This window comes from Papio anubis, chromosome 3, assembly GCF_008728515.1.
Source record: "Papio anubis isolate 15944 chromosome 3, Panubis1.0, whole genome shotgun sequence".
In the NCBI taxonomy this organism is placed as follows: domain Eukaryota; kingdom Metazoa; phylum Chordata; class Mammalia; order Primates; family Cercopithecidae; genus Papio; species Papio anubis.
The window spans coordinates 181,184,485-181,210,116 of NC_044978.1; the positions used below are offsets into that span (position 1 = coordinate 181,184,485).

The 25,632-nt window shown below is 52.6% G+C and overlaps 1 protein-coding gene across 5 annotated transcripts in view; it reads left to right on the forward strand.

Annotated features, from left to right (window-relative positions):
- ACOX3 (acyl-CoA oxidase 3, pristanoyl) overlaps positions 1-25,632 on the forward strand; it is a 66,857-nt gene that overhangs the window by 10,652 nt on the left and 30,573 nt on the right. For 2 of the 5 annotated variants that reach the window (XM_003898430.5, XM_021938289.2), the window contains exons 1-9: positions 1,105-1,239; positions 5,831-5,988; positions 6,339-6,572; positions 7,416-7,490; positions 7,964-8,053; positions 11,676-11,819; positions 14,839-14,927; positions 21,133-21,229; positions 23,968-24,150. In XM_003898430.5, coding sequence (XP_003898479.1) covers positions 5,845-5,988; positions 6,339-6,572; positions 7,416-7,490; positions 7,964-8,053; positions 11,676-11,819; positions 14,839-14,927; positions 21,133-21,229; positions 23,968-24,150 — 1,056 coding nt within the window. In that variant the 5' untranslated portion in view covers positions 1,105-1,239; positions 5,831-5,844. Of the gene's footprint in view, positions 1-1,104; positions 1,284-5,830; positions 5,989-6,338; positions 6,573-7,415; positions 7,491-7,963; positions 8,054-11,675; positions 11,820-14,838; positions 14,928-21,132; positions 21,230-23,967; positions 24,151-25,632 lie in introns of those variants that run through there. The other 3 variants (XM_009206464.4, XM_009206465.4, XM_021938290.2) reach the window with 3 other exon arrangements.

The following is a 25,632-nucleotide window of genomic DNA, read 5'->3' on the forward strand; positions in this document are numbered from 1 at the left end:
CAGAGTAGAACAGAAGTAGACAATTTCCAAACATGAGCTGAGTATCCCCACCCAGATGTCCTGCCAACATCTTAAACTTGACACACATTTAAAATTGTACTTATCTTTCTCCTCCCCATAACTGAGCTGCGCTGCCCATCTTTTAGTTCCCTGTAAATGCAAACCTTTGGATTTATTTTTCCTTGTTGTGCTTTTTTCACTTTTTTTTGTGTGTTTTGTTTTGTTTTGTTTTAAACACAGAGTTTCACTATGTTGCCCAGGCTAGACTCAAACTCCTGGGCTCAAGTGATTCTCCCGCCTCAGCCTCACAAGTAGTTGGGACTGCAGATGAGAGAGCCATGGCGCACAACGCCTGGCTCTTCCTTGTTCTTAAATGGCGAGTTATTAAGTCTAGTTGATTCTGTCTCTGTAAATTTCATAAGAGGTGTGTGTGTGTGTGTCTTAGTTTGGATCTCCCCAAACAGACGTTGAGACAAGGATTTCGCTGCAGGTAATTGAATATGGAGCTGATCTCAGAGTGCATGTGTGAGGAAGTGGAAAGTGTGAGACAAAGAAAAACAAGCAAAGGGTGGGTGATTGAGCTGGTTACTGCTCTGGTCAACGAGGGCCCACTTCCACTAGTGGCTCTCTGAGGAACTCTGTAGAACCACGGTTCTCAAACTTCAGCAAGCCCTTGGGCATGCCGGATCTTGCTATGTTGCCCAGGCTGGTCTCAAACTCCTGGCCTCAAGCGATCCTCCCGCTTCGGCCTCCAAAAGCGCTGGGATTACAGGTGTGAGCCATCACGTAGTGCCTGTTGATTAATTTGAAAATGCCGTGCCCCAGACTGGGGGTCCTGATCCAGTAGCCTTGGAGTGGGCCCCAGGAAGGGCCGGGGTGTGAACTGCATCTCAGAACTACGGCGCTCCGAGAGGGCAGCGACTCGCCAGAGTCGGTCAGCCAGGGCTTGCCTAAAGGCGGAGAAGCCAAGAGTGCCCGGAGCGCCTGGGCGAAGCTTCCTGGTTCCCGGCCCTGCCCGGGTGGCAGCGGCGTCCACGTTTCCCGGGCGACGAAGGTGGCGCGGCACGATGACGTCAGGGCGCCCGCGTCCCCGGTCCCGCCCATGGGACGGACGGAGGCCGAGAGGCACTGCGGGACCGCAGTGGAGCCAGGCTGGAGACAGCAGCGCTGCGCGGGCAGCTAGTCCTCATCTTGCCGGGTTGGTCGCAGCCCGACAGGCATCCCCTGAGCGCCTGCTGCGTGAGTTGGACCGTGCAAAGCAGCGGGGACTGGCGAGCCCGAAGGTGGAGGCTGCGTTAGCCCCCGGGGCGCGGTCGCGGCGGGTCGGGAGAGGGGGCACCGCACATGCCAGGCCCTGGGGCGTGGGAGCTGTGCGGATTGGCGGGTGGCGGGGCCAGGGTTACACAGAGCAGGGGCCGGGAGTGCAGGTGGCCCACGTGCTGGGCGTTCGGAGGGCTTTGCACATTGAACTGGGCAGCTGTTCAGGAAAGGGAGAGTGATCCGCACCGCAGGGAGAAGAGTGGTGGAGGCTGTTGCCAGAATAGTGATCTTGAAGCCCCCACTTCCATGCCAGAAGCTGCTCAGAGCCTCTCATATGAATGACAGCAGCCTAGATGGTAGACCCTGGGCACTAGGCAGGCGTCACTGTATTTGGAATGCAGCAGCCCAGACAGTAGACCCTGGGCACTAGCCAGACCTCACCGTATTTGGAATGTAGCAGCCCACACAGTAGACCCTGTCTAGACGCTGGGCACTATCCAGGCATTGTTATTGGTGGATCTTTGCTCCCAGAGCTCCCAAGGTGGTGGCGGGCAGCTCCCAAGGTGGCGGCAAGCCTCTTGCTCTCTGACTTGGGGCTCTTGGCCTCAGGGATTCCAAGCAATGGAACCTTGGGCCATGCAGTGAGTGTTATAACTTTATGAGAAGCTGTGCGTCACGAAAGAGAACCATGGAACCCAGTGACTAGTGTTCAGCTGGATTAGGAGGAACCCAGGCACTTAGCCACGCAGGAACAGTGGCGAGCCTCTAGCCTGGGAGCGGTAATGGGTGCCTCGCTGGATCAGAGCGCAGCGGACACACTGCTGGATCCCGAGGGGTGGAAGTCAGCGGCGGGTCTGCAACAACCGCCATCAGCAGTGGTGGGTGGCAAGCGAAAGCTCAGTTCAAGCCGGAACAAACACAGACCAGAAGACTGTGCAGTTGCAAGATTTAATAGAGTGAAAACAGAGCTCCCTGTACAATGGGAGAGGACTCAAAGGGGGTTGCCTAATTCGTCCGGAATGCCTGGGTTTATATCCTGATCGTTGTCCCTCCCCCTGTGCTCTCAGATGATAGATGATCAGATTATTTCTTTACCTCCTGTTGTTAGCGTCACTGGTATTTTAGTGAGCTCTCTTTACTACCTGATTGACTGGGTGTGAGCTGAGTTACAAGCCCCATGTTTAAAGGTGAGTGTGGTCACCTTCCCCAGCTAGGCTTAGGAATTGTTAGTTGGCCTAGGAAATCCAGCTAGTCTTGTCTCTTAGTGCCCCTCTCAACAGGAAAACCCAAGTGCTGTTAGGGAGGTTGGGTGACGACCACTCTAACTGCTTCCTGTTTAATTGAGGCGTAGTAGGGGTTGTGCCGTTGAGATATCCTCAGGAGGGGTGCCTTCGATGTCATCAACATCGGAGCGTGGGCTAGCAGGCCGGTCCGTGGGTCCGTTGTAGATCTTAGGCATGGACTGCATTTGGGGCTCCATTTGAAGAACCATTTGTAGTTTTACAGCTTTGATTTCTGAAAGAGACGAATTTAACAAGGAGGTTAAAGATACAGGGATTGAAATGTATGGCCTGAAGTGCAGGGGCATATAGGTGTGGGCGGTGAAAGTGGGGTTTCCTTTAGAAAAACTCCTGTATGATGGGGCATCAGTATTTCTGGGAAGCCACATTCTCCACAGAAACTCTTGGTAAGGGGAGCTGGTAGTACAGTGGCATGGCCCTGAATGGTCAAGCCTACCTGGCGCTCTGTGAGGGTGATGGCATGGGCTAGCGATTGCCCCGGGTACCCTCAGTCCTGCTGCTGGATCATCTGGTTAGTGGCTTCTGACTGAGAGGACCTTCGTCCCCTGGGGCAATGGGTCTTCCAGTGATTTCCTTGAAATAAGGGGCATGGATGAGGGGGCGGCTTATTTCTATTCAGACAGTCTTTCTTAAAGTGTCCTTGTAGACCGCACTGCAAGCAAGCCCTATTAGGCATTCAATTTGCCCAGCCTTTCCCCTTTCCAGAGCCTCCAAAGTCTCCTCCCCTAATTTCTACCCAGCTTACCTCCCCCACTGCGATACAATCTCCAAGCCTTGGTTCCTTGGTCAGGGCCTCAACTGATGACCCAGTACTTTAACAACAGGAACTATGTCTACGACAACACAATAGATCAGGATGAAAGCAGTTGAGTAAATTAAAGCGAGGTGCATATTCCTATAGTAGCAAATGGGGGCGAACGTCCGCTAGCCTGAGGGCCCATTTGTCCCGTTCCGCCTACTCCTCCTGATCTCTTGTGAAAAAAAACCCGAGGTTGCCAAGTTCAATAGGGTTTGCCTGCTCCTCATGATCTCTATTTAAAAAAAAAACTGAGGTTGCCAAGTTCAATAGGGTTTGTAAGTTTTACTCTGGGCCTAAGATGGAGTTTTGAAGTTTTTTTCCTGATGTCTGCATTACACTGTTTAACTGACAACAAGGTGGTATTGGAGTGTTACAGGGTCACGGAGAAGACCTTCAATGATCAATTATAGGTTTTAAATTTACCCTGGCTTTTAAAGGAATGGGGTGCACTGTTTTTTCTTAACTACTTGTATATCTCTCTTTTCCTTTCTCTCTTTTACTTTTCGTCTCTCTCTCTCTCTCTGACTTTCTGCCCTTCTCTCTTCCCCCTCTGTCTCTTTCTCTCTCTTCTCTCTCTCTATTTCTCTTTCCCTCTCTTTTTCTCTCTTGGTAGATGGATTTTGGGAACACAGCGGAAGTACATTCGCTTGTTGCCCCATTTGCCACTGTAGGAACATGTGCCTCCCTTTTTTTTTTTGTTTTTAAATTTAAGTTCTAGGGTACGTGTGCAGAACGTGCAGGTTTGTTACATAGGTATACATGTGCCATGTTGGTGTGCTGCACCCATTAACTTGTCATTTACATTAGGTATATCTCCTAATGCTATCCCTCCCCCCTCCCCGTGCCTCCCTTTAATTTACTCAATTCGCTTTCATCCTGATCTATTGTGTTGTTGTAGACCTAGTTCCAGTTGTTAAAGTACTGGGTCATCAGTTCTAAGGCCCTGGCCAAGGAGCTAAGGCTTAGAGATTGTATTGCAGTGGGGGAGGTAAGCTGGGTAGAAACTGGGGGAGGAGAGCATCTTACACAAGGGGAGAGCAATCCTCCTAGCCATTTACAAACTTGGGGCCCTGGCAACAGTGGTAGGTCCCACATAACTGCCCATGTCGAGAGCTGTATACCTAAATTGGGAGGGACGCCAGGGACAAGACTGTCTGGGTTCATACCCTAGGTGCCTAAGGACACAGCGTAGAGCTTCCTTAGATCCCTTTGGAGATACAACTTGCTTTAATACTTGGGAGAGGAAGTGAAAGTCTGAAGCATTAGTACCTAGGAGAGATCAGAGGAAGTAGATTCAGAGGTAAGGAGAATTTTGGGGGCTACACTTTCAAGAAAGTCGTGGTTGGGACGCAGGAGGTATGGGTCAGAGGAGAGAGAGGGCGCGCGCATGGGCCACTGTTGAGTAGAGGCTTCTGGACCTGCCAGTGCCGGGAGTTTGGGGTGACAGCCTCTAGTCAGCCCATGGCTTCCCCAAGAAAACTGTGGAAGTGGAAGCTGGTTCCAGCAGACCAGTGCTCAACCCAGAAGGGTTGGGGGTTGTTAGAAAGCCTTTTCCCAGAAAGCCTCATACCTGAGTCTTAAGTCCGGCGGCCACGCTAATCGTTTTTAACCGGCCGGCCAGTGCCCTGTACTTTCCTCCAATTCTAAGGAAGGATAGGACAGAATAGCAAGCCAGACTCAGGCTGCAGCACCACAGGCTGTTTCAGCTCAAAGGACTCAAAAGTTCCTCTTTCCTCTAGGCCTTAAAGAGTGAAGGTGGGGGGCCCACGCCCAGGACTCAGCCAGACCTGGGTTCACTAGCCATTCCCTTCAATACCTTCATCAGCCAAGCCACTTGGAAAAGGACCCAGTCTATCCAGAAAATTCCAGAATGGTTATTTGGTCAAGAGAGCTGAGTTTGGGAGGCCTGCTGTGTTAGCGGGAAGCCAGGTGTCTATATGTCGAGGGAATATCAGTGCAGAAGCCTGTGCCAGAGGTCCTGTGTCCAGGTGGACCGGCGCCGGTGGGTGGGGACGTGAGGTACCATCGTGTGTGGCCAGAGTGGACTAGCTGGCACTGGCTGGATTCCAGAGGGAATGCTTCCTGACCCTGGGTTTAGTGAGCCTTGGGGATGGGTCTGGATGTCCAAGGTGCTCCCAAGAGGGCACAGTGCTCTCAGGCAAGGCTGTGCAACAGAAAGCAAGGCCTCCGACGAACCCTCTGCACTGTGTGCCTGGTGATCCCCCGGCTGTGCCTGGCTCTCTTCTGTGTCCTTGGCATCTGTCTTCAGGAGTGGACGAGGGAATTCTTCTCGCCTTTTCTTTTGGGAAAATGATGCTAGCCATTCACAGGACGACTCTCTTTTGCTATCCTTTTGGATTTCGAGTTTGCTTTTCTCTGATTTGTAAGGTGTTGCCAGCTCTCCTGTTGGTGGGGGTGATTTGAACCCACAGATGGGAGCGCATGGATTCAGGCTGCATGTTTTGTGCAGGCTCTCGTCACACGATGGCACCCACTGTGGAAGGAGGCGACGCAGCTCTGCTCCCAGAATTCCCCAGGGGACCCCTGGACGCCTACCGGGCAAGAGCGTCGTTCAGCTGGAAGGAGCTGGCGCTGTTCACGGAAGGGGAGGACATGCTCCGCTTTAAGGTGAGGTGTGCGGTGGGGTCTTAATTCATTAGCACAATGGAATTTCTGGCTCTTACAGCTCCCCCTCTGCCGGGTGAGGCTCATCCCAGGCAGCGCAGCCGCTCTCCTTTCTGCACCCCAGTATAGGCCTCAGGGAACTGATGAGGAGTCTGGAAATGAACATGGATTGTTGATGTTTCTTAAGCCTGCAGCCCTCTAGTCTGTTGGGAATGATAGTCATATCTCTGTCTGGGTGTCTCTTAAGTCAGACAGCATCCCATGAAGCCTGTGACCTGGAGGTAATATATAAGGGCACATGGAAAGTTCATCTTTTACTCCAAATAAACCTTCCCCATCTCCTGCATTTCCAGAAAACCATCTTCTCAGCTCTCGAGAATGACCCTCTTTTCGCCCGTTCCCCTGGAGCCGATCTGTCCTTGGACAGGTATCGTGAGCTGAACTTCCTTCGATGCAAGCGGATCTTCGAGTATGACTTCCTCAGTGTTGAAGACATGTTCAAGAGCCCTCTGAAGGTCCCCGCCTTGATTCAGTGCCTGGGGATGTATGACTCTTCTCTGGCTGCCAAGTACCTCCTCCATACCTTGGTGAGCGTGCAGCCTAGGGGAGAAGGACACGGCTTTCGCCTGCTATGCTGAGCCTTGAGGGATGCCTGTCCCAGGGCCAACCGGGAGGCAGAGAAGCTCCAGTGTTTCCAGCTATATTTGCAAATTTTTTAAATTATCTTTTTTAATATTTTTTTTAAAATTTCAGTCCCCCTTTTCATTCTTTTATTTTCAAGCCCATCCACCATCACGTATTTGCAAATTTACACACATAAGTCCTTGAATAAAATACAATGTGGTGAAGCTTCAAGTCCCATCAGAAGAGGAGCTGGTGGGGCTTTTTTCTTTTTTTTTTTTTTTGCCTCATACAAAAAAAGAGACAAATGATAAAAAAAAAAAAAAAGTAGGCCAAAGTAAGAAACCTGTGTTTTCCTTCCTTTGTAACATACCAGCAGAGCTGAGCTTGGGCAAAATGGCTTTGCCCGTAGCCTTGCCTGCAATGTTTGATGGGCCAGTGGCCTCTGCGCTCCACACGCCCTCCTGTTCTGTCTCCCTGCTGTCCTCAGACCCCCAGGACTCCTTGCAGGCATCTTAAGTCCCAAGTGATTCTGTGTGCCTTACACAAGCTGCTCGGCTCAGGGACACAGGTCTTACCACTCACATGAACTCAGGGACCCGGGCCGCTGTGTGTCGGGAGACCCTGGCCTGGGGCATCCGGGCTGCTGGCTAACCTCTCGTTGCTTCGTTCTCCACCTCAGGGAAAGTGCATTGTGGCGGGGAACCAGGGTGGGCGTGGTGTTAGCGTGCCGTCGTCTGTTGTGATGTTCCGGAAGAGCCGTACTCTTCTTACCTGCCCTTGTTGATAGGACAATGTTATACTTTCAGGTTTTTGGATCAGCAGTTTACAGTTCTGGTTCTGAAAGACATCTCACCTATATTCAAAAGATCTTCAGTATGGAGGTAAGTTCTGGTTCCCGGTGAATTGTGAGCCTAGTTCTCTTGCTTGATCTCCGTAGAGATTTGTGAAAAGGGATGATTGTAGTAGTGGGTGCCTAGGGGGCTCATGCTCTTCTTGTTTCCTAGTGTTCTCAGGCTTCTCACCAATTAGCTAGCACTGTTCTTTAGCAAACACAGGCACATTGACTTCCTCAGCACCAGGCGAATTGTCACTGGGGCCTTCCACTGTCTTCTCCTGACAAGCAGTTCCTGCCACCTTGCTGAGTTGGAGCAGCTGCGGTCAGCTTGGTTTAGGCTGCTGTGGTTGCCAGCCAAGCGTGGCAGCACGACTCAGTCAAGTCACTAGTTGGGTAGATGGAAATTTGGGGCTTTGATATGTGGTTTCATCTTTAAAGGAAAGTTGGCAGCACATGCCTTCTGGGCATGTGCACAAAGAACTTTTCTTGCTTTCCATCGTTTTGTGCTTTGACTTTTAGATTTTTGGATGTTTTGCTCTGACTGAGTTAAGCCACGGCAGTAATACCAAGGCCATTCGTACGACTGCCCACTACGATCCTGCCACTAAGGTAGGTGTTACCTTCCGCCGGCTCCCTGGGTTTGGAGCGTATGAGATGTCACGAGTGCGAATGTGGTTGCCAGGAATAAGAAAAAAAATTAAAGCAAGAGGCCTGTCCACATACATGTATGTAGAAATACACACTGAGATTCATCACACTGAAAAGTGGGGCTCGGGAGACCAGGCGTTGGAAGACAAAGCCTGTGCCCACCACGAGCTTTATGGGGAATTGATCGTGGTTTGGATTTGTGTGTAATTTGAGTGCAGCGAAGAAGCCCTCATTCTGTAAAATTTATTGCCTTGTTTACCTGGCTGCCTATTATAGTGGATTCATAAACTGTTCACATGGCCCGTGGTTTCTACGCTGGGCCCCATGGATACAACGTGCTCCCTGCCCTCTGCCCTTTGTGGCTCTCCCTCTGCGAACAGCCTGCCTTGTCCATTTCTGCCACCGCAGTCTGATTCCTCGGGCCCTTGCCATCCTCTTGACCTCTCTGGTACCTGCATCGAGTCCACCGCCTGGGAGCTTCCAGTGTGGTGGAGGGAGACGGGCCACAGATGGTTGCCCTGGGGCTGTCAGTGCTGAGGAGGGGCGCAGGAGTGGAGGGAGATGGGCCACAGATGGATGCTCTGGGGCTGTCAGTGCTGAGGAGGGGTGCAGGGGTGGAGGGAGATGGGCTACAAATGGATGCCCTGGGGCTGTCAGTGTTGTGGAGGGGTGCAAGCCTGGGACGGAGGATGGGGAGGGTCCCCATCCACCCCGCTCTGTTCCCCTGGCCCTGCCTCCCTTCCATCCATCCATTCATTCTTCCATCCGTCCATTCATTCTTCCATCCGTCCATTCATTCTTCCATCCATGTCCATTCATTCTTCCATCCATCCATCATTCTTCCATCCATCTCATTCTTCGCAGTCCGTCCATTCATTACTGTTCAGTCGCATCCATTCATTCTCTCCACCTGCGGATCTGCATCATTCTTCCATCCATCCATCATTCTTCCATCCATTCATTCTTCCATCCATCCATTCATTCTTCCATCCATCCATTCATTCTTCCATCCATCCATTCATTCTTCCATCCATCCATTCATTCTTCCATCATCCATTCTCTCATCCATCCATTCATTCTCTCATCCATCCATTCATTCTTCCATCCGTCCATTCATTCTTCCATCCGTCCATTCATTCTTCCATCCATCCATTCGTTATTTTATTTTTCTATCTATCTATTATTTTCATCTATCTATTTGGTTTTTCCATCTATCTATTATTATTTCTTTTTCTCTCTATCTATATTTATTATTTTTCATTCATTTATCTATTTCCTTTTCTATCCGTCGCATTATTTTTCTATCTATCTATTTTTGTTTTTCTCTATCTATCTATTTATTTTTCTATCTATCTATTATATTTCCTTTTCTATCTATCTATTTCCATTTTTCTATCTGTCAGACATTATTTTTCCATCTGCCTATTTGGTTTTTCTATCTATCTATTTTATTTTTCATCTATCTATTTTTCTTTCATTCTTATCTATTTGTATTTTTCATTGCCTTATTTATTTTTCTATCTATCTATTTTATTTTTATATCTGTTCATTGTTTTTCATTCGCCTATTTTATTTTTCTTTTATCTGGTTTTATTTCATTCTTCCATCCATCCATCATTCTTTCATCCATCCGTTCATTCCACAGCATGGCCAGTGGGAGACTCAAGGCTCAGGGGTACTGCAAGGAAGAGCCTGCACACGGTCCCGCGGGACCTCCCCCAGCAGGGATGGTGAGGTGGTCCTCTCACAGGGTGCCCCTGATGTGGGGCCTTGGGAGTGGGGCTAAGGCTCCTGCTCAGAGTGGGACTGGGAGTAAAGTAGGGCATGAGGCTCTCTTGGGAACTTTCTTTTAAGCCACAAGATATCTTTATCTGAACGCAGGTCTTTCTCGCCCCATGGCTGCTTCTCCTCCTGCTGCCCTCTTTGCCTGTGGCCTGCAGTGCCAGGAAGTGGGGCCCTTTCTGACAGTCAGATGGACGACAGCACCCAGGTAGCCTTGGGGTGGGGTATCAGAGGACCAGTTCCCATTTCCACCTCCTTCTTGGCATTTGATCCCTAAGCGGAGGTCAGAGTGTGGCCTCAGATCCATAGAGTTGGGGTGCTTGGGATCCAGGCTGGGCTGCTGGCTGAGCATTCATTTGGACAACAGGCATTGCTGGCTACCTGCTGTGTGGGAGGCACAGCTTTCTGAGACTGGGCAGGAAGCGGTGAGCACAGCAGACAGGTCTCTGCTATCCTGAAGCTGTGGGCCGGGGGGAGACACAGACACCAGCAGGGAGAAGTGAGGTGTGCCAGGTGCCATGGAGGCCCTCCGGAGAGCAAAGCTAGTATGCCGGGGCACAGGAGGCAGCCAGACAGCTGAGACGGTGGGAAAGATCTGTGTGGAGGAGGGCAGACCCCGAGGAGCCGGCTTGGGCTGGTGTTGCAGTGCACACCTGCACTGCGGAGAATGAGTGACAGGTGGAGGTATCAGAACTGCCACGTGCTGAAGAGTGAATGGGGAGAGACTGGCTGAGACTGGGAGCCCTCCTCACTCTGGCAGGCAAAGAGCTGGTGGTCCCCTGAGAGAAGAGAACAGAAGGCATGGCTGGCAGCCACCCCACCTCCTACTTCTCAGTGAAACTTCAGAACCTGTAGGATGATTGTTCACTACTCTCGGTTTACAGAGTCCCACTGGCTGGACAGGAGGAAGCCCTCCCGGGCACCTCCCACCCTGCAGGGGCTGGAACCAGAACCAAAACTTACCGCTGACAGCCCCTGGCAGTGACTGGCAAGCCCCATGTGGAGGATCGGTGTCTCCCAAGGCGGCCCAGGGCGGCTCTGTGGTCCACCTGTAGGCTGTCTGCCTGAAGGCGCTCATCTTTGTTCCTTTGCAGATCCCGGCCACGTTACACAGTGCTGCTGGTCCACATCCTCCCTCCCAGCCTTACTCACGGGGCTCCCAGCAGACACCCCTGGGGCAGGCCCAGCCCCAGCAGTCCAGCTCCTGCCTGTTCCCACCTGCTCTTCGCTCCCGACCCATGCAGCACCCTCAGTGTTCCTGGGGGATCCGTCCACACCCCTTCTAGCCAAACCCCGAACGCTGCGATGCCACAGCCCTTCTGCTAGTTCACGCATGCGTTCATTCCTTCCTTCCTTCTGATGTGCTGAGCGGCTGCCTTGTGCTGGGGCGTTTGGGATGTAACTGTCAATCATGGAGCTGTGGATGGGAGAGACAGCCAGAGGGCAGCGGTGTGTTGTGAATTAGATGTCCTGAAGGACTGAGTGGACTGCAGGGCAGGGTTTCCACCTGAGGGGTGTGGTCAGGGACGAAGACTGTGCATGATAATGGAAACTCCCCAGAAGCATTTGCCTGCCTGTGGAGTATTTTGCATCTGAAGGTTCTTTAAGCCATAAGGCCCAGGAATAGGCTCTGTTTAAAAAAGAGGCCTGCCCGTGCCATACAAGAGCTGAAATGTGCGATCAGTTTTGACTCTTGCCTCAGAGATTTTGAACGTAGAAAATGGAGCCTGTCTAAAAGGAAAACACCAATTCTGCATGTGCTTCACTTGCTAATTATAACCAACCTTTTTCCCTTGTGCAGGAATTCATCATACATTCCCCTGATTTCGAAGCTGCCAAATTTTGGGTTGGCAACATGGGCAAGACAGCCACTCACGCAGTGGTGTTTGCTAAGCTGCACGTGCCGGGGGACCAGTGCCATGGGCTGCATCCCTTTATCGTGCAGGTAGGACACTGGGGTGGCCCTCAGTGGGGGCAGTGTTTACCCCCAGGAGGCATTGGGAATGTCCGGAGTCATTTTTGTCATAACTAGGTGGGGGGTGCTTCTGACATCTGGTGAGTGGACCAGGGACGCTGCTGAGCACCCCACAATGCATCCCATAGCCCCGCCCACAGTGCAGGCAGCCCCGCCCACAGTGCAGATAGCCCTGCCCACAGTGCACAGACAGCCCGGCTCACAGTGTATCCCACAGCCCCACCTGCAGTGCAGAGACAGCCCTGCCCACAGTGCACAGACAGTCCTGTCCACAGTGCACAGACAGCCCACCCACAGTACAGATAGCCCTGCCCACGGTGCACAGACAGCCCGGCTCACAGTGTATCCCACAGCCCCGCCCACAGTGTATCCTACAGCCCCACCCGCAGTGCAGAGACAGCCCTGCCCACAGTGCACAGACAGCCCTGCCCACAGTGCACAGACAGCCCCACCCACAGTCCACAGTGCACAGACAGCCCCACCCACAGTACAGATAGCCCTGCCCACGGTGCACAGACAGGCCTGCTCAAAGTGTATCCTACCGCCCCACCCGCAGTGCACAGACAGCTCCACCCACGGTGCAGACAGCCCTGCCCACAGTGCAGACAGCCCTGCCCACAGTGCAGACAGCCCCGCCTATGGTATATCCCACAGCCCCTCCCACGGTGCACAGGCAGCCCCACCTACAGTGTATCCTGCAGCTCCGCTCATGGTGCAGACAGCCCTGCCCTTGCCTTAGAAAGAACCAACCAGCCCAATATCCCCCAGTGACACAGCTGAGAGGGCCTGGCCAAGGCTTCTGGCTGAGACCATCCAGTTGATTTGATGCACAAAATTTTTCAATTTCAATGAAGTCCAGTTTTATGTTTGTTTTTTTCTTTTGTTGCTCATGTTAAGTTTCAGTTGACCTGACGTTTGAGCTAATGCAGACCAGAGAGATTTTTTTCATTTTAAGGATACAGGACAAAACCAAAATGGTTTTCCTACTGTCATGCAGCCAACACAACGCTCTGACATTAGATGTGTGTGGGTTTCTCCCCACCAGCACGCAGCTCTGCAGCAGAAAGCAGCTAGGCGTCCTCTAATTTAACTCCATACTGATGCTGTTCACCTGGGGTGAGCCTCAGACCCCCCACGGTGAGGGCTCAGTCCCACAGAAGCTCCCCAACCCTTTGGATGCCGATGGCAAGTCCAGGTTGTGGCCTGTGCCTCTGACCAACCCCCTAATTGCACCTTGGTCTTCATCCTGAAGCTAGCTAGGGGTCTGCAGCCATCTCATGAGCACGCACAAGACTCCCACCACTGCAGAGAGTCAAGGGTTTTAGGAGTTGTGTGCTGGGAAGCAGGGACAAGGCCAAATATGTCTTTATGACAGCATCATAGTTACCTGAGGCCCGTTTACCTTGTTTCTGTGATTATAGATTTCTACCTGGAGTGGAGTTGCCTGGACTAGAATTCAGCAGCTTTCGGCGTGTCTGATTTTTGGGCCATAGAACCGCAGTGTTTTAGACTCATTCATGTTGTGCTAAAAACACTCCGCAGGATTGTGGCGCTCCTTTCGCCATCGGAGCGCCACTGCACCAAGTGCTCAGGACACCTGAGTCCCCTCCCAGAGCCACGGCCTCCTGCCTGATAAGGAGGGATGGAAACGGTGGTCTTGGGGTTATTTGGACAGGATTGTGCTCCGTGTCCCAGACCTGAGCTGATGGGTGGAGGAGCGGGCATCTTTTGCAGGTTTTTTCTTCTTTGTGTGTGTGTGTGTGTGTGTGTGTGTGTGTGTGAGAGACAGTGTCTGAATCTTTACTGGGTCTTGCTGAAAACTTTTAGAAAAGGAGAGGATGTTTACATTTGGGTTTAGCCCTTTTGGAGTGTTTCTTTATTTTAGAGTTCAGTGAAGTTAGATGGTGAATTCACAGACATAAACAGAAGCTAGCTAGCAGGTCATGCACATAGCTACATTCCCAGCAGCACCGCTTCCATGTTTCTCTAAAGCAGCTTTTCCACTTTGGCACTGTGGACAGTTTGGGCTGGGTAGCGCTCACTGGGGTGCCCTGTATGCCCTGGGCTGGACTGAGCACTTCTGACTTCTGCCCACTCTGTGTCAAAGCTCCCTCCAGTTAAGACAACCAGAATCTCTCCAGACACCACCCGTGTCCCCTGGTGGGGAAGGGGAAGGCGGCGCGTCCCATGGTTGGGAATCCCTGTGGTAACAGTGCCCAAGGCTGGAGCTCCACGTCCTTTCCCTTGGGTTCCCACAGTGTGCAGCCATCAGCTGGCTGGCCCTGTATCTTGGGGCATGGTGATTGACCAGAATAATCATAGCCGTTTCTCCCACCGCACCTATTTGCGCAGCCATTTTATCACTTTACTAAGATCTAGCGGGAAGTCCTGAGTCTAAAACATGAGTATGAAATTCCCGACGTCCTCCCAGCAGCACCGGCCCCCGTGTTAGTCTCTCGCTGCTGCCACAGCAAAGCATCACAAACCAGGGCTCTCGGAACAGTGTAATATACTCTCCCAACTCTGGAGGCCAGCGGTCTGAAATGGAGGAGTCTTTAGGGCGGCATTCCCTCTGAAGGCTCCAGGGCAGGATCCTTCCTATCTCTTCCAGCTCCTGGCGGCCCCAGGCCTGTGGCCCCAGCGCTGCACTCTGCCTCCGTCTCCACGTGGCCCCCTCTTCCCCACGCCCACTCCTCTTCTGACTCGCACAGGACACTTGCCGTGGGATTTACGGCCCGCCTGGGTGATTCGGGTTGACCTCATCTTGATGCTCTTAAATTCATTATATCTGTAGGACTCTATTTCCAAATAAGCTCCCATTCCCAGGTCCTGGGTTAGGACTTGGATGTATCATTTCTGGAGGATGGTTTAACCCACAGCTGCCCAGCGTTGAGCCTGTGGCCCACCCTGTGGGTTTCTGAACACATTTGTTTTGATTTTTGTGTGATTGTAACAGTTGCTGTTTGCTGCTTTCTGTGGCTTTGTATAGATCCGGGACCCGAAGACCCTTCTCCCCATGCCCGGAGTGATGGTCGGCGACATGGGGAAGAAACTCGGGCAGAACGGTCTGGATAACGGGTGAGTGATGGAGGCTGTTGAGCCCTGAGCTTCCTGCCGAGGCCCAGGTTGTGTGTCGCTCATGTCTGAGATCTCACCGGCCCCATGAGTGCCGTGCCCTGCCCTCTTAGACTGAAACGCTGTGGGGACCTACGCCTAGCCCCTGTGCGTGCAGTAGCCATGTCCTGCTTGAACTCCACTTTGGGAGGCCAACTTGATCAGAGACCTCAGCAAACCAGCTTCACCTTGGCAGGCGGCTCCCCTCTCTCAGATCAGACCCAGGCCTCTGCATGCAGCTGGTGGGGCCCTTGCCTGGAGGGCCGCCTCCTCTGTGTGAGGTCCTCGCCAGCATCCTGAGCCTCCCCCGGCTCGGCCTCCACACACATCCATGCTGATCTCGAGGGACCCATATCTGCAGTTTCTGCCTCCGGAGTGGCTTGCTCCTTTCCGGGTAATCTCAGTGTCACAGTGGTTAGAAAGAGAATTCCGCCAGTTTATTTGTTTCATCAGCCCACAGATATCCATTTAGCAGCACAGATGTGACACCGGGTTGGTGTGGCCAAGGCCTGGCTGAAGGGTTGGATGGGCGTGCACACCCTGGCTTGGGGAGGGGCCTGGAAAGACTAATGAATGCTTGATGGCCTCATGGAGGCCTGGGTGGCCGGGGAGAAGCGGCCAGTGATTTTGGAATGTGCAGCGTTTCAGGTGGAGGGAGCAGTGGGAAGTGTCAGGCCCAGGTGGGTGCTGGGATGGGGGCAGGGTGGGGAGGCCAGGCCTCAAGGGCCTTGAGGGTCTTTGAGGGATTGGATTTTGGGGCTCCGGGTCGTTAGCAGCATGACCTTTGGATTGAGATAGGTGTGCAGCCAGCCCTTTGTGTCACCTTGACCAGCTTTCTTGGTATTTCCTCATCTGTAAAGTAGGTGACAACAGAGGTCCCTGTGCCAGGGCCCTGCCAGGTCCTGCCTGAGCAGGCCGGGCTTGAACTTCCTGGCCACTGGCCCGGTTGGTGCCTCCCTCACTGGGAATGCTGGACTCCACACGCCATCTCCCTGAAAGCCTGACACAGCAGGGTGCAGACCCCTCTGTGCCCACGAGATGATTTATAGCTTGGGGGGAGTGGGACAACGTGTGACCATGCCTGAGCCTGATGGCCTGCAAGATGTCTCAAGAGTGTTTCTAGATATGCGGCTTCATAGCAAGGCTGGTGGAGGGGAGAGGAGGCTGCCTTGAGGAGCTGCTGGAAATAACTGGTGGTTGTGACCAGGATGTCTCCAGAGGGAGAAGATGGGCCCGTGGGCATCTGCCCAGCCGTGGAGAAACCGCCTTCTGCCTGTCTCTTCTAAGAAGTCAGGGTGACAGGCAGGGAGTGTTTTAAATCTCTGCTAGTCCTTTAAAACCGGCAGGACGCCAGACTGTACTAAAGAGGAAAATCTTGATTGATTTGTATACAGTGTCAACTTGAGAAGACAGTAAAAGGACATTGTTAAAAAGCAAATTCTTGTGATTTCAGGCAAAAAAAAAAAAAGCGAAACAAGACACATTTGCACAGCCCTCCTAACTCCAGCTGTCCTGCAGAATTCTGGGTTCTCACTGGCCTATACCAACATTAACACATAACCTACTCGTTAATGTTGGAGTGGGCAGGGAGGAGAGCATTACCCCTGACCTGCAGCTGCCAATTCTCTTGCATGACTACTTTCTCAGGGTGCCTGGGAGGCGCTTGGCAGGGACGGTGCCTGTGTGGCGGGTATGGAGGGTCGCTATTCAGGCCCTTCACCCTCAGGGCAGCGGGAAGCCCCCAGCCATCGGGAGAACGTGATGCGGTTTGGTCTGTTTGAGAAGGATGGCTCTGGCCTCGGGATGAGAAGCTCTGAAGCGCCGTGCAGGAAATGGGGTGTGGGAGGCACTGCGTTGTTCTGGAGAACCTGCATCCTTTCATTAGACCTGGCTGATCCCGTTCTGGTCTCTGCAGCCACAGGCACCGTTACCCCATCTACTGAAGTGTCCTATGTGTACACGTGAGGCCCGGCAGGCGTCTCCTCCCGGGCGTATGGCGGTGGTGAATTGTCACATCCAGTGGGTGGCCCGGGGTGTGAGCAAGGCTCTTCACTGCTCTTTCAGTTTCATGAATGAGAGGCTTTGACATTATTTTGGGACATTGTAGAGAAACCCTGCACTTGGTTCCCCCCTAATAAATGTATTTCTAGAGATTGAATCCACACCTCTTACTGGGATAATAGTCAAAGGAGCATTAGATCAAACCATTAATGATTAATACATCACACTGATACGGTAAAGGCTCTTGTAAGACTCAGAAATACGGTCTGCTATAGGATCACCGTGGACACAATGACGACAACCCTTTGATACTGCTTGGGAGCTGCTCCACCAAGCCAGGTCCCCATGCCTCCAGAGCCTTTCCACCGTGGCTTTCTGCAGGGTGACAGGGATGCAGTGGGATGCGCCCGTCTTTGATCCCTGAGCCTTTGAAGGCCGAGGTCGGGCTGGGATGGGAGCCAGCAGGGGTGATGCTGGAGACCTGCTCTCTGCCCCTTTCCAGAAATGCACCTTCCCGTCCAGGGCTGGCGGGTCTGGGCAGTGCGCCCAGCAGGGGGCGCAGTGATACCGGTGTTCCCTCCAGGTTTCCCCGCTGAATTCTGCCTGGATGTCCATCTTTTCCAAGATCAGCGTTATCATTTAGTGATTTTTGTTACCAATGTTGAAATCATTTATCTTGAAAAAAGTGGTTACAATTTATAGGTTAGATTTTGTCACTTTACAAGAACTCCTGGGTATGTGGGATGACTGCCTACAAATCCGAGGTAAATGTAAATTGTGTGGATTAATTTTAGCCAAATAGCTCTAAAAGCAAAACCATAAAGATGTTTTCAAGTGATAGTTTCAGCCAGACTCTTAAGGTGGGCTGCACTTAAGGGTCTTTCTCCTTGCGTTTGCCCTGAACCGAGGCGGTGGCTGGGAGGAGGCCCGCCAAACTCAACGGTCTGCTCTGGCAGACTGGGCTGGGCTGGGGGTTCCTTCGAGGCCCCAAGGGAGGAAGGAAGCTGCTGTGATATGAAGCGGGAGGCCCAGGGTGCGGGGTGAGTGCTGAGGCCTGGGCGCTCCTGGGATTGGGGTGTGTGAGGGTTTCTGCGCCACACTCAGGCCTCTTGTGCCATATGCATGTCCGGTGACACACACACACCCCTCCTGTGCTGTGCGCACACACACCTGTGACATACGCACACATCGCCCGCCGGGGATCTGGCTTGCGTTTGAGTTGACCACATCTGACCGCCACTGGAAGAGCTTCTGTGGAACAGAAGGGATCCCATGAGACTTCGTGGAAGTTTGCTTTCCTTGAAACTCACGGGAATGTTTTTGCAAGTATACATATATTCCGTGTGGTGAGAATGGGCGAAGAATTTCCACTGCTTGAAAAGCGCGCTGACTGTGACCAGCTCATACTGGAAAAGGCATTCCGTGGCTTTCAAGTAACAGGCTGGAGCACGCTGGGGCTGTTGGCACCAAGGCAAGGTTTTTCGCACGCGGTGGGGTGTTCTGAGTGTGCGGCTGTGGCATGGGGGAAGCTGCCACCCAGCTGGGCAGTCGGGCCTAGGGCTTTGGAGGAGCTGGCCCACCCCCACTGCCCTTTGCTTCCTGCAGGTGGGCAGGTGCCCGGCAAAGCGGCTGAGAGCCCTTCCCTCACCAGGTCGCCCAGGTTTCCCTAAGGAGCTCCAGCCCCATCCCCACCCGGCCCCAGGGCCTGGCTCCTTCTGGGAGCATGGAAACTGCTGTGTCTCTCCCTCAGGCTGTCCCAGGAGTGGGGATCCTGGCCTGGCCCTTATGCCTCAGAGGATGTCATCTGACCCCACCTGGCTTGTTCATACCATGCCACTTATGTGCCCGTCCCTTAAGTCTGGGAGGCCCCATGCACGGTGGCCCCCTCATAGAAGGGGGTGAGCCCCGGGAGACTGCTGAGAGGCAGCTAGCTCACCCAGGAACCAGGAAAGGTGATGGTCGAGGGACCCCACCCTGGGGTCCGCCTCATACCCTTCCCAGGGTGGGGCACAGAATTCCCAGGTAGGCCAAGGGCTGCCTGGTGTCAACAGTGACTGCAGGGAGGGCACGAGGCCAGAAGAGAGCCTGGTGGATGGGGCACCACAGGCAGGTGGGACCACCTCACGGCAAGGCGTCATTGCTGTTAGAGGGGCAGACGGAGGTCGGCTTTGGGCGGACTCTCCACATTGGCCACTGCCATTCCGAAGGCCTTTGGGAAAGGGCCGTGCTCCCACAGGGAGGACGGGCTGAAGAGGTGGAGTTAGGGAAGAGCCAATATGGTTGTTGCAGGAAATCCGCTCAGGGGAGCTGAGTAGGGATGGAGGGGCTGGGTCCTAGGTGGGGATGGAGGGGAGGAAGTGAATCGGGCCAGGCCGGCAGAGCTGACAGCCTGGGACCAGGTGGCAACGGGGGTATGGGGGCATCCAGAGCAGGACTAAAGGAAGAGCCCATGCAGGAAACGGGGGTGCCTCCGTTTCCCTCCCAGCATGTGCGATTGTTCTTTGTAGACGGTGTTTTCCGTGGGTTATTGTGTAAGGCAGGGGTCCCCAAGCCCGCAGTACTGGTCTGTGGCCTGGTAGGAACTAGGTCACCCAGCAGGAGGTGAGCATCCAGTGAGCCAGCAAAGCTTCCTCTGTGTTTAGAGCCACTCCCCATTGCTCGCACAAGCATCTGAGCTGCTCCTCCTGTCAGAGCGGTGGCGGCATTAGATTCTTATAGGAGCGTGAATCCTACTGTGAACTGCGCATGTGAGGAATCTAGGGCGAGTGCTGCTCTTTATGAGAATCTAATGCCTGATGATCTGTCACTGTCTCCCATCACCCCCAGATGGGACCATCTAGTTGCAGAAAAACAAGCTCAGGCTCCCACTGATTCTGCATTATGGCAAATCGTATAATTATTTCATTATGTGTTACAATGTGATAGTAATAGAAATAAAGTGCACAATAAATATAATGTGCTTGAATCATCCCGAAACCACCCCCACCTCCCCCTCATTCGTGGAAAAATTGTCTTCCATAAAGCCAGTCCCTGGTGCCAAAAAGGTTGAGGACTGCTGCCCTAAGGCATTGCATGTGATCTTAGGAATCAGATAAGTTGCTATAGGAACTATTGATATTTTGAAGTTTGTTTTGGGGGGTTTTTGCACAGTTTATGTAATATTCATAACCTAGCATAGTCTTATTCCCTAGACTGTTGTGGAATAGGTTTTCCTGACCAGACGACCATAACAGATATCTTTGGTTATTAACACATCATGAGCCATAACAATGTGTGTGTAATCCTATGCTCATCTGTTCAAAAGAAGTGAGTTTGCTTGCCGAGGGAGCACCACTGCCATCACACCACTTATTTTGTTTGACTTAAGAGTTTTAAACCTCAGTTTGCCAATATTATCACATTGTGGATTCTGGTTTGAGATTGAAGTATGAGAATCAGAGATTCCAATCTTTAGAAACACAGTTCCTGTCTTTTCTGTTGAATATCTGGAGTTCTGTACCTGGAGTACAACTTACCATATACACAATGCTTTTATTATTATTATTATTATTATTATTACTACTATTATTTTTGAGATGGAGTCTTGCTCTGTCACCAAGGCTAGAGTGCAGTGGCGAGATCTTGGCTTACTGCAACCTCCGCCACCCGGGTTCAAACAATTCTCCTGTCTCAGCCTCCTAAGTAGCTGGGACTACAGGCACAAGCCACCACTCCCGGCTGATTTTTTTAGTAGAGACGGGGTTTCATCATATTGGTCAGGCTGGTTTCAAACTCCTGACCTGAGGTTATCCTCCTGCCTCGGCCTCCCAAAGTGCCTGGGATAGTGCCGGGATTACAGGCCCTTCTCCTGGTCTTTTTTTTTTTTTTTTTTTAGAAACAGGGTCTCACTGTGTTGCCCAGGCTGGTCTCGAACTCCTAGGCTCAAGCAATCCTCCTGTCTCGGTCTTCCAAAGAGTTGGGATTCTGGGCATGAGCCACTGTTCCTGCCTAGACTACTTTTTTGAATAGAAAGTTGTCTATGTTGAATGTTCCTGTCTACTGGCGTGCCCTCTGTCATTTTCTTTGTCTTCGGGGATTGCATCACCTTTTCGGCTGCCCTTGGGGGAGAAGAGAAGAGCCTCAGGGCAGGACCCCCTTTTAACAGAAGCCCTGCTGCTTCCCCACACAGTTTCGCCATGTTCCACAAGGTCAGAGTTCCTCGCCAGAGCCTCCTGAACCGGATGGGAGACGTCACCCCCGAGGGCACCTACGTCAGCCCCTTTAAGGTACAGGCATGGGGTCCGTTTGTGTGCCGCGCTTCCCAGTGCCTTCCTCTGCAGGGCCTGGCTCTGTGCTCCTCCCTGCGCCTGGAAAGGAGACCCCTCTGCACGGGCCAGGCGTCGCTGGGGCATACTTCTCCTGGTTTGGGTTCTGGTGCTCCCCCTAGAAGGGGACTCGGGACAGCCACAGCACCAGGTGCTGGTGTACAGGGGGTGAGTCTGGGTCTGACAATGCCCACTCCCCTTCGAGGGCTGCAGTTAGAGGACTGCCCACTTCCAGTGATGCTTTCCTGAAGATTCAAAGGAAACGGGTCTCCTGGCGAACTGTCCACAAAGGGGGACGACAGAGTCCCCTGGTGTCCAGAACTTACGCCTGGTTTAAGTTCATGGAGAGCAGAAGAGAGATCATGGTCTCGGGGGGCGATGGCCCAGGTCGTAGCTGATGGCCCTCAGGAATCATGAGCTCACAGCAGATGGGCCCCCCCCAAGCACACACGCTTGGAATACCAGTTCCCAGCAGCATGCAGCATCTGACATGCAGGAAGCACGATGGAGAAGGAGCGTGATGGGGATGCCCAGAGACACACAGGGTACCCAGAATGGGAACAGCAACACGAGACCAGGAGCCGCTCACAAACGGAGATCCAACATCAATTAAAAATAAAGTGATTGGGCCGGGCGCGGTGGCTCAAGCCTGTAATCCCAGCACTTTGGGAGGCCGAGGCGGGTGGATCACGAGGTCAGGAGATCGAGACTATCCTGGCTAACACGGTGAAACCCCGTCTCTACTAAAAATACAAAAAATTAGCCGGGCGTGGTAGCGGGCGCCTGTAGTCCCAGCTACTTGGGAGGCTGAGGCGGGAGAATGGCGTGAACCCAGGGGGCGGAGCTTGCAGTGAGCCGAGATCGCGCCACTGCACTCCAGCCTGGGAGACACAGCGAGACTCCGTCTCAAAAAAAAAAAAAAAAAGTGATTGGAAGAACAAGCACAGCAGATGGGATCACTATCTCAGGAGGATGAATTAGGGATTGGAAACTTGTCCTCTAGAAGGCAGAAGGAGAGGATTAAAGAAAATGAAGGCTGGGTACAGTGGCTCATGCCCGTAACCCTAGGACTTTGGAAGGCCAAGGTGGGCAGATCGCTTGAGCCCAGGAGTTCCAGACCAGCCTGGGCAATGTGGCAAAACCCCATCTCTACTAAAAATGCAAAAATTAGCTGGGTGTGGTAGCACATGCCTGTAGTCTGCTACTTGAGAGGCTGAGGTGGTAGGATAACTTGAGCCCAGGAAGTCAGGCAGCAGTGAGCCATGATTGCACCACTGCACCCCAGCCTGGGCAACACAGCGAGACCCTATCTCAAAAAAGAAAGAAAGAAATGAAGTATAGAGAAATAAAGGAGAGAAATGTCTCTAAATGAGAGAGGAGAAGAAGGCCTTTGGTTGAAGGGACTCATGGAGGACCAAAGAGGAAAAGTAAGAAAGTACCTATGCACGTACCCAGGCACACGGTAGAGAAATTGAGGAATTCCTAAGAGAAAATTCTAGAATCTTCCAGATCTGACTCCAGTGGAATAAAAAACACTTGAACTTCAGATTTCTCAAACATGACAGTGAATGCATGAAGACAGTGAAATCGTATTTTATACCCTTAAAGGGAAATCACTTTAAATATATATGTATATATATTTCTTCAGATGGAGTCTTGCTCTGTCACACAGGCTGGAGTGCAGCAGCACAATCTCAGCTCACTGCAGCCTCTCCTCTGCCTCCCAGGTTCAAGTGATTCTCCTGCGTCAGCCTCCCGAGTAGCTGGGACTACAGGCACCCGCCTCCATGCCTGGCTAATTTATGTATTTTCAGTAGAGACGGGGTTTCACCATGTTGGCCAGGCTGGTCTTGAACTCCTGACCTCAGGTGATCCGCCCACCTCAACCTCCCAAAGTGTTGGGATTACAGGCATGAGCCGCTGCGCCCGGCTTAATATGTTTTTAAGCACAATGAGACTGTGATTCCTGTGTTAGAGTGTGATCAATACACTCAGACACACAATTACCGTGCTGCCTTGGAAGAAGGACCTAGATGGTCAGAGGAGCAGGCCTGATGGGGTAGCAAGGGGCAGGGCAGGAAGGACGGTCAGATCACGTGGCAAGGGCTGTAGATTGGATGTGCCCACAACAGCCTGGACAGGCCTTAGCAACAGCCGCTGCTGACGCCAGTGATGCGTGTGAGGAGGTAGTGGATGGAAGATTCCAGCTAGACGCACGTAAAGGAACTGCCTGTTCACAGGCACACAGGGAAGGAGAGGTGTCCGTGAAACCCCCTGGCATGGCTGCCTTTAATGGACTCCGCCCCTGCCCTCTGGCAGTACAGGCCACATCTGATTCTTGCCAAGGTTAAAGGTGGGCCTTGGAATCTCCAGGCAGATGGTTTGCAAGTCCCGCAAGTCCCCAAAGTGGGAGCACTGTTACCCAGTGCTGTCATACCGTTCCCTCTGCGAGGACTGTCCCTTCTCCAGGCAGCTGGGTGTCCCCTCCCCGGTGCCCCCATTCCATCCACAGTTCATCAGTGACACCTGTACCCACTGCCGCACCGTCCTGTGCCTGGGGCACCCTGGGGATGAGGCATGGGCAGGTGGGCACCAGTCTACTCTGAATGAACAAACGAGGGCACCTTCGCCTCTAGGCCGCTCTGTCCAAGGTGGCCGCGCGGCCGGGCTTGCGCTCATCACCTGCACTCCTTCCGCAGGACGTCAGGCAGCGCTTCGGAGTGTCCCTGGGGGGCCTGTCCTCGGGCCGGGTCTCCATCCTGAGCCTGGCCGTTGTTAACCTAAAGCTGGCCATAGCCATCGCTCTTCGCTTCTCAGCCACTCGGCGTCAGTTTGGACCCACCCAGGAGGAGGAAATAGCCGTGCTTGAGTATCCAATGCAGGTACAGGGTTTTCAAGCATCCTTTCTTTGTCTTTCTATTTTATGTGCAAATTCACTTCTTTTACATAGTTGCAGTTTGGTTACTGGGAGTTGATCAAAGCTCTTAAGGCAATTAACAGGATGATTAGTTAGCGGGAGTGCGGCACCTCAGGCCACAAGGCTTCCAGTAAATGGTTTTTAATTTAAAAAGAGTATATGTGAAGTAGCCAAAATAAGGACGATGGAAAGAAGCAAGTCTTTTTTTTTTTTTTCAGATGGAGTCTTGCTCTGTCACCAAGGCTGGAGTGCGGTGGGCATGATCTTGGCTCACTGCAACCTCCGCCTCCCAGGTTCAAGTGATTCTCGTGTCTCAGCCTCCCGAGTAGCTGAAATTACAGCATGCACCACCATGCCCGGCTAATTTTTGTATTTTTAGTAGAGACAGGGTTCCGCCATTTTGGCCAGGCTGGTCTCAAACTCCTGACCTCAGGTGATGCACCTGCTTCGGCCTCCCAAAGTGCTGGGATTCCGGGTGTGACTCACCGCACCCGGCCAGAAGGAAGCAAGTATGGGGCAGCTCTGGGAGGTGGATGTGTGCACAGCCGCACGTTCAGGTGAGGCCGCCACAGCTTGGCAGGCAGTGGCCTTGCATGCCCTGTACATGCTCTTTGACATTTTCATCCCATCCCTAAGAAATGATGCCTGGCATGTGATCTGGAAGAAGCAGCAGCTGAGCGTACAGCCCTGTTCACTGCGATGGCATTTAGAACAGTGGCGTGGGCACAGAGCGTGGGCCCTACACGTCCTCAGAGACGGGGCAGCTGTGGACGTGCACACACGCAGCCCAGTCAGCAGCGTGGAAAAGCACAGATGTGGTTTCACGGAAGGGGGATGAATTTTCGCAGTGAACGTTCCTGTGGTGCTTGCAGGGCATGAGCCCTGTGCCATGGGTTTGGTCTTCACAGCTAAGAGGGTTGGGATTACTCCCATTTTACCGGTGCGGGAACTGAGGATCAAATAGGAAATCCCGTTAAAGTGCATAGGCTAACTCAGGCCCAGGTCCCGGACCAAGCTGTGCATGAACAAAGGTAGATTTGGGTGAAACTTCGAGGAAATTGTAACAGAATTGCAGTTGTTTTTTTCCACATCCTTTGACCAGAGCTATGAGCCTGTTTAGTAAGTGTTCTTGTTCATGCCTGTGTGGCACCCATCCCCTCCCGTGTATGGTCACAGCACTCTGGGTGCCAAGGGCAGCTCGGCAGTCAAGAGAGCGCACTGGGGCCACCATGCTTGACCTCACCACCAAGGCCCACCCCCAACTGGCTTTGTGCCCTCAGGCAAGGTCTTCAGCTTTGCTATGCTCTCATTTTATCATTTGTAAATTAGAACTGATGGTAAAACTTCTTCCTAGGATCAGTGTGAGGATTAAAAAAGTTAGGGCGTGGAGGCAGCTGGTGCCATGGCAGCTCAGCACTCTTGACACGTTAGACCATGGTGGTGATGG